Source organism: Lipotes vexillifer, unplaced genomic scaffold (genome assembly GCF_000442215.2).
Source record: "Lipotes vexillifer unplaced genomic scaffold, Lipotes_vexillifer_v1.1 scaffold231, whole genome shotgun sequence".
Lineage (NCBI taxonomy): Eukaryota > Metazoa > Chordata > Mammalia > Artiodactyla > Lipotidae > Lipotes > Lipotes vexillifer.
Genome location: NW_006791822.1, coordinates 3,807,786 through 3,824,073, shown reverse-complemented (window position 1 = coordinate 3,824,073; position 16,288 = coordinate 3,807,786). Strand labels below are relative to the sequence as shown.

Sequence of the window (16,288 nt, the reverse complement as noted above, 5' to 3'; positions counted from 1 at the left end):
CCTACATGAAACAGAACCTTGCATTTCAGTGAGAAAGATTCTTGACTCTCCAGAGGAAATGTAGGAAGAGAACTCCAGATACCTACCAGACATTGTGCCTAGTGCTTTCCGCACATCTATCCTCAATTAATCCTCACAACCACCTGTGAGCCTAGTTATTCCCATATTTAGAATGCAAAAAGTGAGGCTCAGAGAGCTTATGTAATTTTCTTAAAATCACATTGCCAGTGAAAGCTGGAGAAAGGATTTGATCCCAGGTCTGTCAAGTTCCAAAGCCCCCATAACCAACGTGGTTTGGGTAATTGAAAGTTGCCATGCCACTGATACTGCTATTGATTGCTGTTACAAAAACCTCACAACCAGAATGTTATTACTTCCTGAAGAGTTATATTTTTTAAACAAATTCAGAACATTAAAATCTGGCTTTTACAATGTTTTTCTTTTCAGTCACTGTTTATATGACTCATGTCATTTCTTGTGTTTGCGCAACCATCACACAAATATGGTGCCACATCACTGTCCTGACGGCTATTATAAATACCAGAGGGTATGTAATAGTTATAACAAACAAAGATCAATATCAACTTCTCTAGTCTGTCAGTAATATTACTTCAGTTAAAATTAATACCATGCACTCTGTATGACAGACTCTAGGTCTATCCACCTCATTACAAATAGCTCAATTTCGTTTCTTTTTATGGCTGAGTAATATTCCATTGTATATATGTGCCACATCTTCTTTAACCATTCATCCGATGATGGACACTTAGGTTGTTTCCATCTCCGGGCTATTGTACACAGAGCTGCAATGAACATTTTAGTACATGCTTCTTTTTGAATTTTGGTTTTCTCAGGGTATATGCCTAGTAGTGGGATTGCTGGGTCATATGGTAGTTCTATTTGTAGTTTTTTAAGGAACCTCCATACTGTTCTCCACAGTGAGTCAGAAAGAGACAAATACTGTATGCTAACACATATATATGGAATTTAAGAAAAAAAATGTCATGAAGAACCTAGGGGTGAAACAGGAATAAAGACACAGACTTACTAGAGAATGGACTTGAGGATGTGGGGAGGGGGAAGGGTAAATTGTGACAAAGCGAGACAGAGGCATGGACATATACACACTACCAAACGTAAGGTAGATAGCTAGTGGGAAGCAGCCGCATAGCACAGGGAGGGAGATCAGCTCGGTGCTTTGTGACCGCCTGGAGGGGTGGGATAGGGAGGGTGGGAGGGAGGGAGACGCAAGCAGGAAGAGATATGGGAACATATGTATATATATAACTGATTCATTTTGTTGTAAAGCTGAAACTAACATACCATTGTAAAGCAATTATACTCCAATAAAGATGTCAAAATGAAAAAAAAAATTAATACCATGCAGACTTAAAGACTCCTAGTCTAATCAACCTTTTATATATTTTCAGAAAGATTAAATGTGTTTGCAAATACTTTGGGAATTTGAACCTGTGTCCGAATTGTTTATAGGTTTATTACCTCTCAAGGACCCCAAAGGTCCATGTTAAACTCATGGCTTCAAACTCTGAGAAAGCTGGATTAGACTAAACCCTTCAATTCCTCCACTATGTCTCTAGATAATTTCACTTTCAGTTATTTTGCTACAGCATAAAAAAATAAAGCTTCATAGATTCATTTTTTTACATTGCTACAAACTCCTTCATGTGTTTACTTGAAGAAATTTTAGCAATTCAAAAAAATCAACCTGGCCTGTGCAAAGTACAAGTGTTTACATAATTCTTTTGAGTATTCTTAAAAAAAGCACACCCTTTAGCGATGTGTTTAGTTATGAGACACTCAACAAAGATATGAGGATAATTCAAAAATCTGAAGGGAATTCTAAGAGAGGAAAACAGCAGGCTCTGTTAAATGAAACTAAATTGAAATAAACTACATAATTATCAGGGAGGACTAGAAGAAAATCTGTCACTCTCCCCGAAATAATTCTTTCTGCGAGGTTACAAATGAAAATGAAGGTTAGAGCTGAGTATACATACCTTTTGTAAACCTTTTTCTGTATTGGTACTGAATTATTAGCTTAACTTTCGTTTCTGGAACTTCTTTTTTTTTCTTCCAGTTTTATTGAGATATAATTGATACACAGCACTGTATAAGTTTAAGGTGTGCAGCATAATGATCTGACTTACATACATCATGAAATGATTACCACAGCGAGCTAACATCCATCATCTCATATAGATGCAAAATTTAAAAAATAGAAAAAATATGTTTTTCCTTGGGATGAGAACGCCTAGGATTTATTGTCTCAACAACTTTCATTATATATTTATCATATCGTGTATTATATACCTAGTACTTCCTTTATCTTGTAACTGGAAGTTTGTACCTTTTAACTACTTTCCTCCCCGTCCCCTACATCTGGTAACTACAAATCTGATCTCTTTTTCTATGAGTTGGTTTGTTTTTGAAGTATAACTGACCTACGACACCATTTTAGTTCCTGTTACACAACATAGTAATTTGATGTTGTTACACGTGTTTCTGGAATTTCTTAATGCATTTGGCTTACTAAATTTCATTAAAGTTCTTCAAATAATTCAGCTATTAACTTGGTGTAGTACTTGAAGGGGAAGATGTAGTGTAAAGAAAGGGCTTTTGCTGATGTCACTGTTATGGCCTTATCAAATTTATGGTTCACCAAGGATTTTTTTTTTTTTTTTTGCGGTACGCGGGCCTCTCACTGCTGTGGCCTCTCCTGTTGCGGAGCACAGGCTCCGGACGCGCAGGCTCAGCGGCCATGGCTCACGGGCCCAGCTGCTCCACGGCATGTAGGATCTTCCCGGACCGGGGCACGAACCCGTGTCCCCTGCATCGGCAGGCGGACTCTCAACCACTGCGCCACCAGGGGAGCCCTCACCAAGGATTTTTAAATTCTTTTTCAAATTTTTTCCCATTCAGGTTATTCCATAATATTGAGCAGAGTTCCCTGTGCTATACAGTAGGTCCCTGTTAGTCATCCAGTTTAAATACAGCAGTGTGTACATGTCAATCCCAAACTCCCTAACCATCGCTTCTCCCCCTCCACCCCCACCCCATAACCATAAGTTTGGGGACCTAGAGATTGTCATACTGAGTGAAGTAAGTCAGACAAAGTGAAATATTGTATGATATCGCTTATATGAGGAGTCTATAAAAAATGATATTTTGGAGATTAATCCTTTGTTGTTTCATTTGCAAAAAAAAAAAAAAATGATACAAATGAACTTGTCTAGGAAGGGGAAAGGACTCACCAAGGATATTTATAGCTCCTACTTTATACATAATATCAATTACTTTTTCCAGAAGAAAAGTATACTGTTTGGTAAAACTTTTTTTAGATGAGGCTGATAATGAGAGTGTATCTTCTTTTTATTTATTTATTTAGTTAGTTAGTTATTTTTGGCTGTGTTGGGTCTTCATTGCTGCGCACGGGCTTTCTCTAGCTGCGGCAAGCGAGGGCTACTCTTCATTGTGGTGCGAGGGGCTTAATCATTGCGGTGGCTTCTCTTATTGCAGAGCACAGGCTCTAGGCACACGGGCTTCAGTAGCTGTGGCACGTGGGCTCAGTAGTTGTGGCTCGCGGGCTCTAGAGCGCAGGCTCAGTAGTTGTGGCACACGGACTTAGTTGCTCCCCGGCATGTGGGATCTTCCTGGAGCGGGGCTCGAACCCGTGTCCCCTGCATTGGCAGGCAGATTCTTAACCACTGTGCCACCAGGGAAGTCCCATGTGTCTTCTTTTAAGGGATGTCTTCTCTTAAATAAGAATCCTGAGTTTGGGCGGGGGCTGGAAGTGATGGCGGAAGGATTCTTAGTTTACCTCTGTTCCCATGTTTTACTTGTTGTTTCAATAAGAGCATAATATTAATAAGATGAAAGGAAATTAAACTGCACTTGACCTATAATGTTGCTTATATCTTTCATTCTCTACATCTCAGTAAGATAATTTGTTTTATTACCCCTACTTGGAAAATAAAGAAATTGAGGTTTGGTGAAGTTGTATAACCTGCCCAAGGTTCTACAACTAATGAAGGGCAGCACTGAGACTGAGCCCAGGACTTCTAAATTTGTGCTTCCTCCACGATACTAAACTGTTTCCTATCCCCAAGATTCCCTGATAGATACTGATCATTTTATTGTCATGGGTTTTACTTTGTTTTACATTTTTAAAAAATTTCATTGAAGTATAGTTGATTTAAAATGTTGTGTTACTCTCTGCTGTACAGCAAAGTGATTCAGTTATACACATATATATTCTTTTTCATATTCTTCTCCATTACGGTTTATCACAGGATATCGAATATAGTTCCCTGTGCTATACAATAGGACCTTGTTGTTTATCCATCCTATGTATAATAGTCCACATCTGCTAATCCCAAACTCCCAATCCATCCCTCCCTCCCCGAATCTCTTTGAATATGGGAAAAATAAGATTCTTTTCTCACTATATAATCAAACAACACAGACTCTTCTCCAGATCTGATTGACTTCAGAGTGACGAGATCATACTTCTGTTTTATGAGTTACTGTAATGACATTCTGTTTCACAAGATCTCATTATTAACACCTTTATCCAAAGACTTCTGTACCTTTTGTTACTGTAGCCATGTTTTTTTTAAATCCAAACTGTGAGACAAAGAATATCACCTTCCTGGGGCTTCTGGACTCATAGGAATATCACTAACTAGGGAAGCTTGCCTCAGCCTTGACGTTCAGTGTTTTGATTGGAGTTTCATTTCATAGACATGATGACTGACTGACTGCATGACTGAACTCAATCTCCAACTCTCCAACCCTGCCTAGAGGTCAGGCTGATATAAACTAGCTCAAAGCTCCAACTCTCTAATTGAATGGTTGGTCTTTCTGGCGTGGCCAAACTCTGAACTGAGTCATTTTGTTAACATAAACTCAGATCTTTGGTCTCAGGGACCCACCATGAATAACAAGACATTCTTATAACTTAGAAAATTCAAAGGATTTAGGGCTTACCTCCCAGCAACCAGAGATGATGAAGACCAGCCAGCTTTTTAATTATACAACAGCTGCCAACAGAGGATGATTTTAAACTCTTAAACCAAATCTATTAAAAACAACATGATCATCACTGCAGATTTTTCACATACCAGCTGGCAAACAGAATTTATATTATGAATTAAAGAGCACTCTGTTTAAAAAAAAAAAAAAACTAGAAAGAAATCTAGGGGCCAGTTCTATAAATATTAACCAAATTTATGTAAATATGCCTATCACATTTTAGAGCATTATCACTTACTTAAAGATGTAGGAAGAAAAGTACACATGTTAGTTTAAGATTAGATCATGGATTAAAAATAGTGCATTTATATTTAGCATCCAAATATGACTGCTTCTAAAAGCACAAAGATTATGTCAAAGAAACACAGGATTTTAAATCTGAATCTTAGTGACTACTTGTACAGCCCCTTTATTTCACAGTTGAGAAAAATGAAAAATCAGATTCTTATACTAAGGTAATTATTTCTTTCAGGATCTTTCATTTCATACCACGCCAGAAGTACTTCCATTTATCACAGGAACATATTCTAATATTTACACTCTTAGCATTCAGTACAAACCTAATTCCCTAACCTAAAGATAAATCCTGACTTGCCTGGTTTTGTCCTAGATGAAGAAGGAAGTAAGACTCCTTCAAATAGTAACTTTAGGTACATTGGGTCACCATCACTGCCATTTCTTACTTCTCCCGAATCATAGCAACTGCTATAGGACTCCTTTAAGTGCCAGAGGCCCCACAGTTTCTCATAAAATTCATGTGTGGCTCATTAGTATTACCTTAGGAAAACAGTCTTTAGAAGATTTAAAATGCTCTTCAAATTCAAGAGAATAGTTTCATAAATTTGTTTTCTTGGGCTTCCCCGGTGACGCAGTGGTTGAGAGTCCACTTGCCGATGCAGGGGACACGGGTTCGTGCCCCGGTCCGGGAAGATCCCACATGCCACGGAGCGGCTGGACCCGTGAGCCATGGCCGCTGAGCCTGCACATCCGTAGCCTGTGCTCCGCTACGGGAGAGGCCACGACAGTGAGAGGCCCGCGTACCGCAAAAAAAATAAAAAAAATTTGTTTTCTTCACATAGTGTGTGTGTATGTGTATGTACATGCATATGTGTATGTGTATGCATGTGTCTTTTAGTGAAAGGTTCTAATTCCACTCTCCAAACAAGCTCCTATTATCTAGAAAAATGTATTATTTTCTACGTGAAATAATACCTCAAACAGCCACAGCTTTTAAGAAAGGCACTTTAAAAATCTATTTTTAAAAAGCAATTTTTTCTAGAAACAACTCCAAAATATACCACCAATATAAACATCGGGAAACTTTATTGCAAGCCCATTTTTAATTGTAAATGTAAATTCTCAATACTATAAGATAGTTAACCAAAGCATGAACTTCTACATACTGAGGAAGTGGGACAGTCTAACCCAAATGTACTATAGGAAAGCATTTAGAAATATTTTGAAATTATGTGGTAATGAAGTTTTAGATTTTTTCTACTGTAGCATATAGAATGTCTGACTTCCTATCACTGTGCATTTTTTTAATTACATTAGTTTGTATTCTTGCTAATCTGAGAAATATGGAAATAGGCAACAAATCTTCAGGTCATTAGTGTAAATTTAAAATGTTCTCTTTAGAAAGATTGAAATAGAGAAAAATATTAAAGTAAAGTATCATTCTTGATAATTAGCAAGAATTTAAATAAAGAAATATTATCAAGGATAGTAAGAATACAATGATTTCTTCAGGAATGAAGTTACAGTGTTTCTCAAATACCTAAATAACAATTTTTTTTTTTTTTTTTTTTTTTTTTTAGTTTTGGGGAAGTTTTTCTAAGAAATTTTGAATATCATTATTGAATATCAAATATCACTCTTTGCTTGATAAAACTGTGTTATCTTCACATTCTCCATGTGGAAACATCTGAATACACAATTTAGGAAAATCTTGCAACTTTTAATTCTATACAGTATAATTTAAATATAAATTCATAATAATAAGTGTCTGTTTTTCACTTGAATCATTTTTAACTAAAGTCTCAAAAGTGTTTTCAGGTATTACTTATCTAGATGTTAAATTTCTCTGTGAGTTACCACATGTCCATTCTGCAGGTGACCTGACAGTTTGAGATAATTGAGAAAGTGAACATCAGAATGAGAGGAAGGTAGTCAGAACCAGTTCACACAGTTGTTCACTAATATTTGTTGACTGCTTATTGTTGGCAAGGCACTGGGCATATAGCAGTGAATAAGACAGAACCCAGAACTCACGGAGCTTATTGTTTAATGAGGAAGAGAGACATTAAAAAACAATTATATGAAGCAATATTCACTTACAAACTGTGCTGTGTGCCATGAAAAACAAATGAATGCTGCTAAGAGAAGTCTTAATGTGGACTTCATTTACACTGAGACTTGTCAGTGGAGGCTTCTCTGAAGGTATCACAGAATAAAGTACCTAAAAGAGGTGCCAAATTTATCTAAGTGAAGAATTGGAGTAGGGAAATTCCAGTCTGGGAAAACCACATATGGGAAGATGCTGAAGTAGGAAATCGCTTGGTGAGTTTTGGGAAAAGATTAATGTAACTAAAATACAATGAAAGGTAGAGAGTAGTGCAAAATGATGCAAGAGAGAGAAGCACAGTCATACCATGCAAGGCTCATGACCACCCTAAGAATTTTGTATTTTATCTTAAGTGCAAGAGGAAACCATGGAAGGATTTTGAGTAGAAAGTCACATGGTCATATTTGGGTCTTTTAAATATTACTCTGGCTGCTATGTAGAGAATGGATTGGAAGCAGGCAAGAGAGGAAATGGGTAGAATGGTTAGGAGCCTATGCTTGAAGGCCATGGGATAAAATGGTAGATTGGATTAGGGTGATGGTGATGATGATGATGATAGAATTGGAGAAAAGTGGATAGATTTAAAATTTATACTAGAGGTATATTGATAGGACATGATAATGAACTAGATTTAGGAGAGAATGAGGAAACAGGTGTCAAGAATAGCCTCTATCTTTTTGATATGGCAACTTAGTTGGTTGATAATACATCATTTAGTGGCATGGAAGAACCCTGGGGAAAGAGCATTTCTGGTAGAGCTGAGAGGTGGAGATGAAGAGTTCAATTGTGAGAATAATTAATCCCACTTGTGTTCTAAGTATTTAACATACATTTTATAGTAAATAGCCATATTCCCTAGTCTTTTTGGTCCACTTCCTTTTTTAGGGAAGTTTTTACATAGGTTACAGAGTTCCTAGATCTAAGATGCTAGTTTCAATCAAGGATTCATAAAAAGAATAAGGAGAATTAACTTTTTAAGCTAAAATAGCTACTCTTTTAATCTTTTTGCCCCCAATTCCAAAATAATAATGTACTTAATTTCAAATTTAAAAATCTGGAAGAGAATAATCAGTCAAAAATTTAGCATTACAGGGCTTCCCTGGTGGCGCAGTGGTTAAGAATCCACCTGCCAATGCAGGGGACGCAGGTTCAATACCTGGTCCAGGAAGATCCCACATGCCGCGGAGCAACTAAGCCCGTGTGCCACAACTACTGAGCCCACATGCCACAACTACTGAAGCCCACGCACCTAGAGCCTGTGCTCCACAACAGGAGAAGCTGCCGCAATGAGAGGCCCGCACGCCGCAATGAAGAGTAGCCCCCGCTCACTGCAGCTAGAGAAAGCCCGCGCGCAGCAACAAAGACCCAATGCAGCCAAAACTAAATAAATAAATTTAAAAATAAAAAAAAATTATAAAAAAAGAAGTTAGCATTGGGACTAAATCTTCTGAAACATAATAGTCTGCGTCCCAGAACATACAGACCTGCAATCTTAGCCCCAACTTTTCTACCCAATAAGATTTCAGGTGTTCTCCCTGGTATTGAATGAAAATTTGGGGCCGATTTATGTTGCCTTCATCTCATTTAAAAGAGACCATCTACTAGCTAATGTTCAGTGATTCACAAGCTGGAGGCACATGGTTGCAGGTATTTAGATCAGGAGGAAAGCAGGCCCAAGAAGGGATAGTGGGACAGAAGTCACAGAAGCCTCACAAGGGAGAATCCCCAAATCTACCATTTTCTTTTACTGAAAAAAAGGGTGGCCCAGTATTTTCGTAATTTCCACATTAGAGTTGAGCTGAGTAGGATGATAGCTTATTTTAAAATGGAGGCAGGCCAGTAATGACGACAATAATAAACAACATTCATTGAATGTGTATCATGTTTCAGGAACTGCACTAAATGCTTTCCGTGTATTATATTATTTAATTTCCTCTTAACCTCTTATGAGGCTTAGAGGTCATAAATCATTCTCCAAAGGCCACACAGGTCGTAAATGCAAGAGTGAAACCGGCCAGTTGTGTTTGACTCCAGGAGGGGAGTTTTCCGCCACTGTGCCACAATGCACCAGCACACAAATAAGATGAGACTGAAAAACCTCAGTATTTCTTTAGTGTTAAAAGCTAAAAAGAAAAACACAAATTGTGTATACGATGGTTTGCAAATATTTGGGAATATTGCAAAATAAGGGAAATGTCTCTGCTGTGCTGGACCGTCCTTTTCTTACATAGTGTTCTGAAGAGACAGCTGACCACTTACAGGTATTTAAAACTACCTTGAGCTTTCTGTCAGCATAATTTCTCACAAATTTGGAGATATTTGAATTTTATAATGTAGTTCCTGTCATTGTGAATTTCATTCTTGCTTCTTCCTATACCCTTTTCAAAACTGATAACCCATAATTCTTCACAATTTTTCTTTAAATTTCTGTAATTGAAATTCATTTTCTTTCAACTGTTCCATTATCACTGCACCCCTATTCTTAAACCACTTTAGATGAATACTTCACTGACCTTTTCTAACACAAAGTATGTGTTGGTAAGTAATTTTTAGTTGAAAAAAATTGCCTTCGAGTTTTTAAAAACAGGGGGAAAGAAAGCAATGAGATATTTCAATTCACTTTGTAGTGAAATTCTAAATGATAGTAATAATTGGTCAGTTATGGTAATTTCTAGCAAAGATGAAAATAAAATGAAGAACATGAAGCTTCCCTCTCACCCTTCAGGAACACAAGTATCATCTACTCCACCCATTCTCTTCCTCATAGCAACAGTGTGGCATCTCCCCTTTCCAGCATCCTCAACTGCAACTGTCTGAGCTGAGTTTTGAATGATGAACAGTTTACAAGATAAGAGGAAAGGGGCGTTCCAGTTGGGTGGACAATATGTACAGTGTACAGCAAAGACATGAAAGAAATCATCAGAAACTGGGGGTGGGGAGGATGAATGCTGACAGGAGATCGGCTATTTTAGGTTGGTTGTGAGCCTTTTATGCTGTGTTGAAGGAGTCTGACAGATACTTAGGTAATGACAAACGATTGGCAACCCTTGTTCCTTCTGCGTTCAAGTGCTCATACAATTCCTTCACCTCCTGTTATTTAGGTTGAAAAACAAAGCTAGCCATGCCTTTTCCACTTCTTCCATATCCATATTTCTACAATTCAGTGCATTTAGCAGCTTAATACTATGGTTCTTTGTATGTGAAATTGCACTTTGGCATGAAGACAAGCGATGACCAAGTCAGAGGAAGTCTATTTGGGTGGAACTTTTGAAGAATACAAAGCAGTTGAAAAATACAGATAGAAAAGTAAAATATCATTCAGGAGAAAAAACACATGTCTACTACTGACACCATGAGTGTTCTTTTAATAAAAGACATCTCATCTTTTATGCTAAAGAGACTTTATCAGGAATAATGGACCATCTCAAATGAAGAAGAATAATCACAATTATACAAAGTTTTCCCAAGTCCCCTTCAAAATAGTCTAGTTGTCACGTAGATTTATTTTCAGAATTTCCAGACTCGGTCAGGACCAAGCGAATAGAGGATGTAGTGAGAGAGACAGAGAGAGAAAGAGAGAGAGTAATTTTGAAATGATTTTTTTAAACTGGACTCATTTTATATACTAAAGCTGGATTTCAAATCAACTAAGTTTCCAGATTGTTCGGCTTATTCAGTACCTTCTACTTTCACTATAACCAGGGCTTTGGCTTCAAAGAAAATTGCTCTATAAAATTTTACCACATTTTCTAATCAAAGGTGTGGGCTTCTAACGAGGCAGGGAACATTGTCTATTACAGGCCCTCTTGCTGAGGGAACGACAGACACGGGGCAAACTTGGTAGAAACTGGGCTATAGACAAAATAAAATCCTGTTAGAAAGTCTAGTGAACGCAGAATGTGTTCTGCCCCTTAAGAAATGCTGGTTTTATTTTGTGGGGAGTGCTGAGTGTTGTCTGTAGTGAGTGTTTGTCATTTAACTTACTGAGATCATAAAGATAGGTGAGTCACAGGTGACTGTGACAGGATGCACTGAATGCAGGCTCTTTCACATTATTCATTAAAAGCACTAGTCCTGTCCCATCACCTCTTAAACACACATGTATCATCATCAAAACTGGTGGAGTGGCTATCAGGCCTCATGAAGTCTAGAAGTCTTAATGTTTATCACTTTAAATTTTGCCATACAATTAAGTAATGATGGAGTGAAACAAACGTATTTATAGTACATTTGAAAATCCTGGGATAAAAATAGGATCCAGATAAATCTTCCCACATGCTAACTAACATTTGCTTGGCCTTAGGAGCATGGCATTCCTACTGACATGGGCTACGCGGTGGCCCCTCACCATTCGGGCGTCTACCCTGTACACATTCAGCTGTACGAGGCCTGGAAGAAGGTTTGGAATATTAGAATCACCAGCACTGAAGAATACCCACACCTGAAACCAGCTAGATACCGGAGGGGCTTCATCCACAAAAACATCATGGTGAGCTTCCTCTGGTATGCATAGGGTAGACCTCATTCTGCCAGACTTAATTCCTCATTTGAAGAAAGAACAAAAGAGGAGAACGAAATATCAGAAGCTTAACAGAAGGGAAAGCTCCACGCAGCAGGAAACATATTTTTCATACCCAAGCAAAGGACGTTTTCATCAAAGTCACTTCTTCTCGATTCTTCAAATATAACTTTAAAATGTTTTTTACTGACACTGTTGCTATTAAGCAGGCACTGACGTTAAAATACTAAGGAAACATTACATCTAACTTGCAGATAATTTACAGAAGCCATCATTTCTTCAAAAAGTTCTTTAGCATGTAAAACTAACACCATCTCTCTATGTATAAACCATGCCGCTCTTGCCAGGCTGTGTCCTCTTTATCATATCAGACTAAAAAAAAACTATTTACAACAAAAAGCCACATGTCCTGCATAATCATTAACAGATCATAATATAGGGTACAAATGAGAGATGATGTTAATGAAGTCATTTCTATCCATTGCCGAATTCTCTCCAAAGTTTTGTGTTTTTACACTGGTGACAAATGTATATTGTCAAGATATATTATTACCTAATACTTTGTGAGACCTCTCAAAGTAAGTAATTAAATCCTAATTTTTTCCAAAATCAGAAAATCTAAAGAGCACTGGTGAAGTTAGGAGTAGGTCCTCCTGATTTAGACACACACTGGGAAGGAACACCACACAGAACACTATGCAGTCAGACACCATAACACTGTCAAACTGTGTTTGAGCAGATGTCCACCTTCTAGAATTAGGTGTAACTGACTTCTTTTCAGACAGTTTTCCTATGTCGGCAAAAATTACAGATTGGATAATGACATTTGTATTACTACAGATAGGATAATGAACTTGGATCAACTTCCACCTTAAGTTTTCCCTCAATAAAAACTGTTGTAAATGCTATATGCTATATTTTATCCCACCTGCCATTCCTCCTTACTGAAAATGAACTCACTGTGCCTCAAGCTGCCAGTCTTTTGACTTGGGTTATATTATAATTTAAAAGTATGCCAGTACTCTCCTGTCATGTTTAAATCATATGCAGTCTTAGAATAATAAACTTAAGTCTCCAAGGACTTTATTCAGTGGTGTTCTCTTTTGTTTCTGTTTCTCTCTGTAGTACCAGAAAACTTGCTTGGATATGTCCCATGACATATGTTCATCTTTGTTTCTCCTGAAAACATATTTTACCTGTATTATAAATGCATGAATCTGGCAGGTATTAAAGGCTCTAACAGATTTCCTGTTTTGAGGGAACTGTCCCTGAGGTTCCACTTATGCAGCAATCCGTGGAAACTCTGTTTGCTTTGTGGACCCTTGTATGAGAATTTCCTAGTGGGAAATGTTCCAAGTTGATGTGTAGTTAGAGAGGACATGGCTTGAAGTCATCCTAATAGAGTTGTAAGTGGAGACCACAATAGCCAATATGCCCTCCTAGGGAGAGACTGCAAAGAAAAAAGAGCAGGGAACTGAGGAACAAACGTTACTTAGATCACACACATACCCTGTTGTATGAATGAGGGAAACTGGGTTTTGATGATCTATTCACAAATCAAACTTATAAGGCATTAAATGAAACTTATTATCTTCCCTTCAAACTAGCTATTGGTCCTGCTATCCCTAATTCAGTTCTGCAATTTGAACATCACACTGACCCCCCATTTCCAATCAGTCTCTACATTCCGTCAATAATTCCTTCATAATATTTTTAAATTTCACTTCCTTTCCCACAGCCTAATTCACTGCCTTGACTTTCATTTGTAAACCATGGTGCTGGTTTCTACTTCGTTTATTTACAGCTTCTATCCACCACTCACTGCAGTCCATACCATGGAAAGTGCCAACATTTTCACCCTAAAATGCTGCCTCATCTTGCCTTCCTAACCTGATTCTTTCCAGTTGTTTCCATATGCCTTAACTTGCTCTTCAGGGACCTGAAAACAATTTAAACTGTCTACCTTTCCATCTCCTGTTGTCCCGTAGTTAACACAGACTCACTCCAGACAAAAAGGTCTGCAGCAATATCACTGTGTCTATGCCTTTGTCATTCTTTCCACCTTGAAAGACCACTTTCTGATCACTCTCTACCTATTCCTATTCCCTTTATTCCTCAGTATCAAGTTCCATATCTTATATAATTTAATGTAAAGCACCTTGGTATATATATATAGCAGCTCAATACCTAGGTCAGGCCTACACTGATCTTATTCTCCTCTGAATTCCTATAACACATCCTCTTGTAACTCCATTAGGAACATAAAAGCTAGATTCAAGCCTTATGTACAGGATATTGGCTTTAGGTCCACTGGCCAAGATTCTTATGACTATGGCTTTCATAACCATCTCCTAGTTATTGTCAGGAGCTATAAGGTTTCCAGGGGCTCATCAACATCTCAAAGTTTGAATTTGATAGCGTTACACTCCCAGAAACAGTTCTAGAGAGCAGTTCACAGCAGAATACCTAAAACCTCTCTTATTCCTTCTCTAACACAAGAGAGCCATTTCAAGGAACATGTTCAGTGTCCTGTAGCATTGGATTTAGGGAGCAAGGCAATGGGATATGACCCTCTTACACTCTGATGATCTCCTCAGCCTCCTTTGGTGATCCACTGACCATCCTAGGGCTCATGGTGACTCTCATCCTCTCAGCAAGTGTGATCCTCCCCAGAGTTGTAGGGTAAAGCCTGACACTTCCTCTTCCCTCTGTTCAAACTCAAATAATTTGAGAAATAAATGAAATTCAAATTTCTTTTCACTTCTCTCTCCCTTTTGCATAGAATCAGCTAGGCTTGCAAATCCCAAAGTTGGTTCTGTATGTTGCCATAGTTTTTCAAGCAAGATATTCAAACTGAATCCTAAAAGCGATTCAGAATCATGCACGTTAAAATGTAAAACTAACCTGGCGTTTAATTACATGTAGGCATTTCATTATTTAGCTTTGGGGTACTTCTCTTTATCCCAATATACCTTAAATCCTTCAAGAATATAAAGGCTACATCTTTGTGTTCTCCCACCTGGACTTGCAAAGAATTTTGAATAAGTATTTGTTAAATAAATAACTTCCAAGTAAAATTTAATTTCCAGGAAATTACATGTTCATGAATTGTTAGGGGATATATTTGATTCAGTTAGAATACCTCTGCACTTAGTTCTTTTTTGTTGTTGATTTTGTGCATAACAGTATGAGAATGCATAATGCTTTTAAACATAAACATCATCAGAGCTAATACTCTGCAATTAAACTGAAGTTCTTGGAATGATTTCATCAAGATAAAATAGCTTCTAAGGATATAATTTTCACCAGTTTACCAAAATAAATAGGATAGATACAGTTTTGATTTACATTGAATATGTAGTTTAGTGATTGAGCTGGGAATTATGTTTTCTAAGAAAACTTTCCAAGGACTAGATTGAAATTTATTAAATACATACTCAGTATATTTCTAGGAGGTTGCAAAGCATGGGGATTCCTGTACAGGTAATATTTTGAAAGCACTTACTGAATCAGTTGTGCTTTAAGAATCAAGACCAAAAAAATGAAGATCTGTTTGCTTAGGACAATAAACAGAAGACCTGCCTGTGTAAGATTCTATAAAACTTGTATCCCTCCAAAGTATACTAATTCATTTTCTGCTACTTCAAGGGTGTAATGACAAATGACAAATTATGTAATGACTTCATAAAGAAGTCATTATATAAAATTTAGCTAAAGTTTGTACCATCTTGCACAGCTTTTGTTCACCCCTTCTTTTATAATTGTACTGATATTTTACCAGGAAAGCTATAAGAATTTGAAAAAAAATCCTTATCACAAATATGTATAACTGAAGTAAATAATGGCTTTTATATACAAAGGATGAAAAGAAGACTTTTTACTGAGTGACCTTTTTATCATTTTGTTTCTGACACTTCATAAAAATTACTAACTAAATGCATCATCTCTTTCTTACTTTTGGAACTGGCAGGCTTCAGACTTAGAATTCGGGGCAATTACTACAACCTACAGTAGTCCTTTCAAAATAGAACAGGAACTATGATTTGTGTCTCAAATATTTGTTCTAATTTAAAATGTCATTTCCTAAGAATCACATTAAGTTAATAATTGACTTCATTTTCTAATGCATGTGTAGAATTGGATAGAAGTATTATCCTTAAAAAATTTGCCTACTAGAATTACAATGTAGCACAGGCAAGTCCAGTATTTTTAAAGTCTAATTTTTACTTTTTGTTTGTTTTATTTCTTAAGATGCTGGAACATACTAGGCTTCATAACACAAGTAATGACTTGGAGATTTAAAATAGATAAATGGCTAAAATAATTCAAAGTCTATCTTAGTTTTAACATATTTCTTCCACTCTCTTCAGTAT

At 37.1% G+C, this 16,288-nt stretch overlaps 1 protein-coding gene across 1 annotated transcript in view; it reads left to right on the top strand.

Annotated features, from left to right (window-relative positions):
- LOC103078588 (N-deacetylase and N-sulfotransferase 3) overlaps window positions 1-16,288 on the top strand; it is a 157,471-nt gene that overhangs the window by 77,605 nt on the left and 63,578 nt on the right. Inside the window, exon 5 of the mRNA XM_007464857.1 lies at window positions 11,700-11,885. Within this exon, the coding sequence (XP_007464919.1) occupies window positions 11,700-11,885 (186 nt within the window). The remainder of the gene's footprint in view (window positions 1-11,699; window positions 11,886-16,288) is intronic.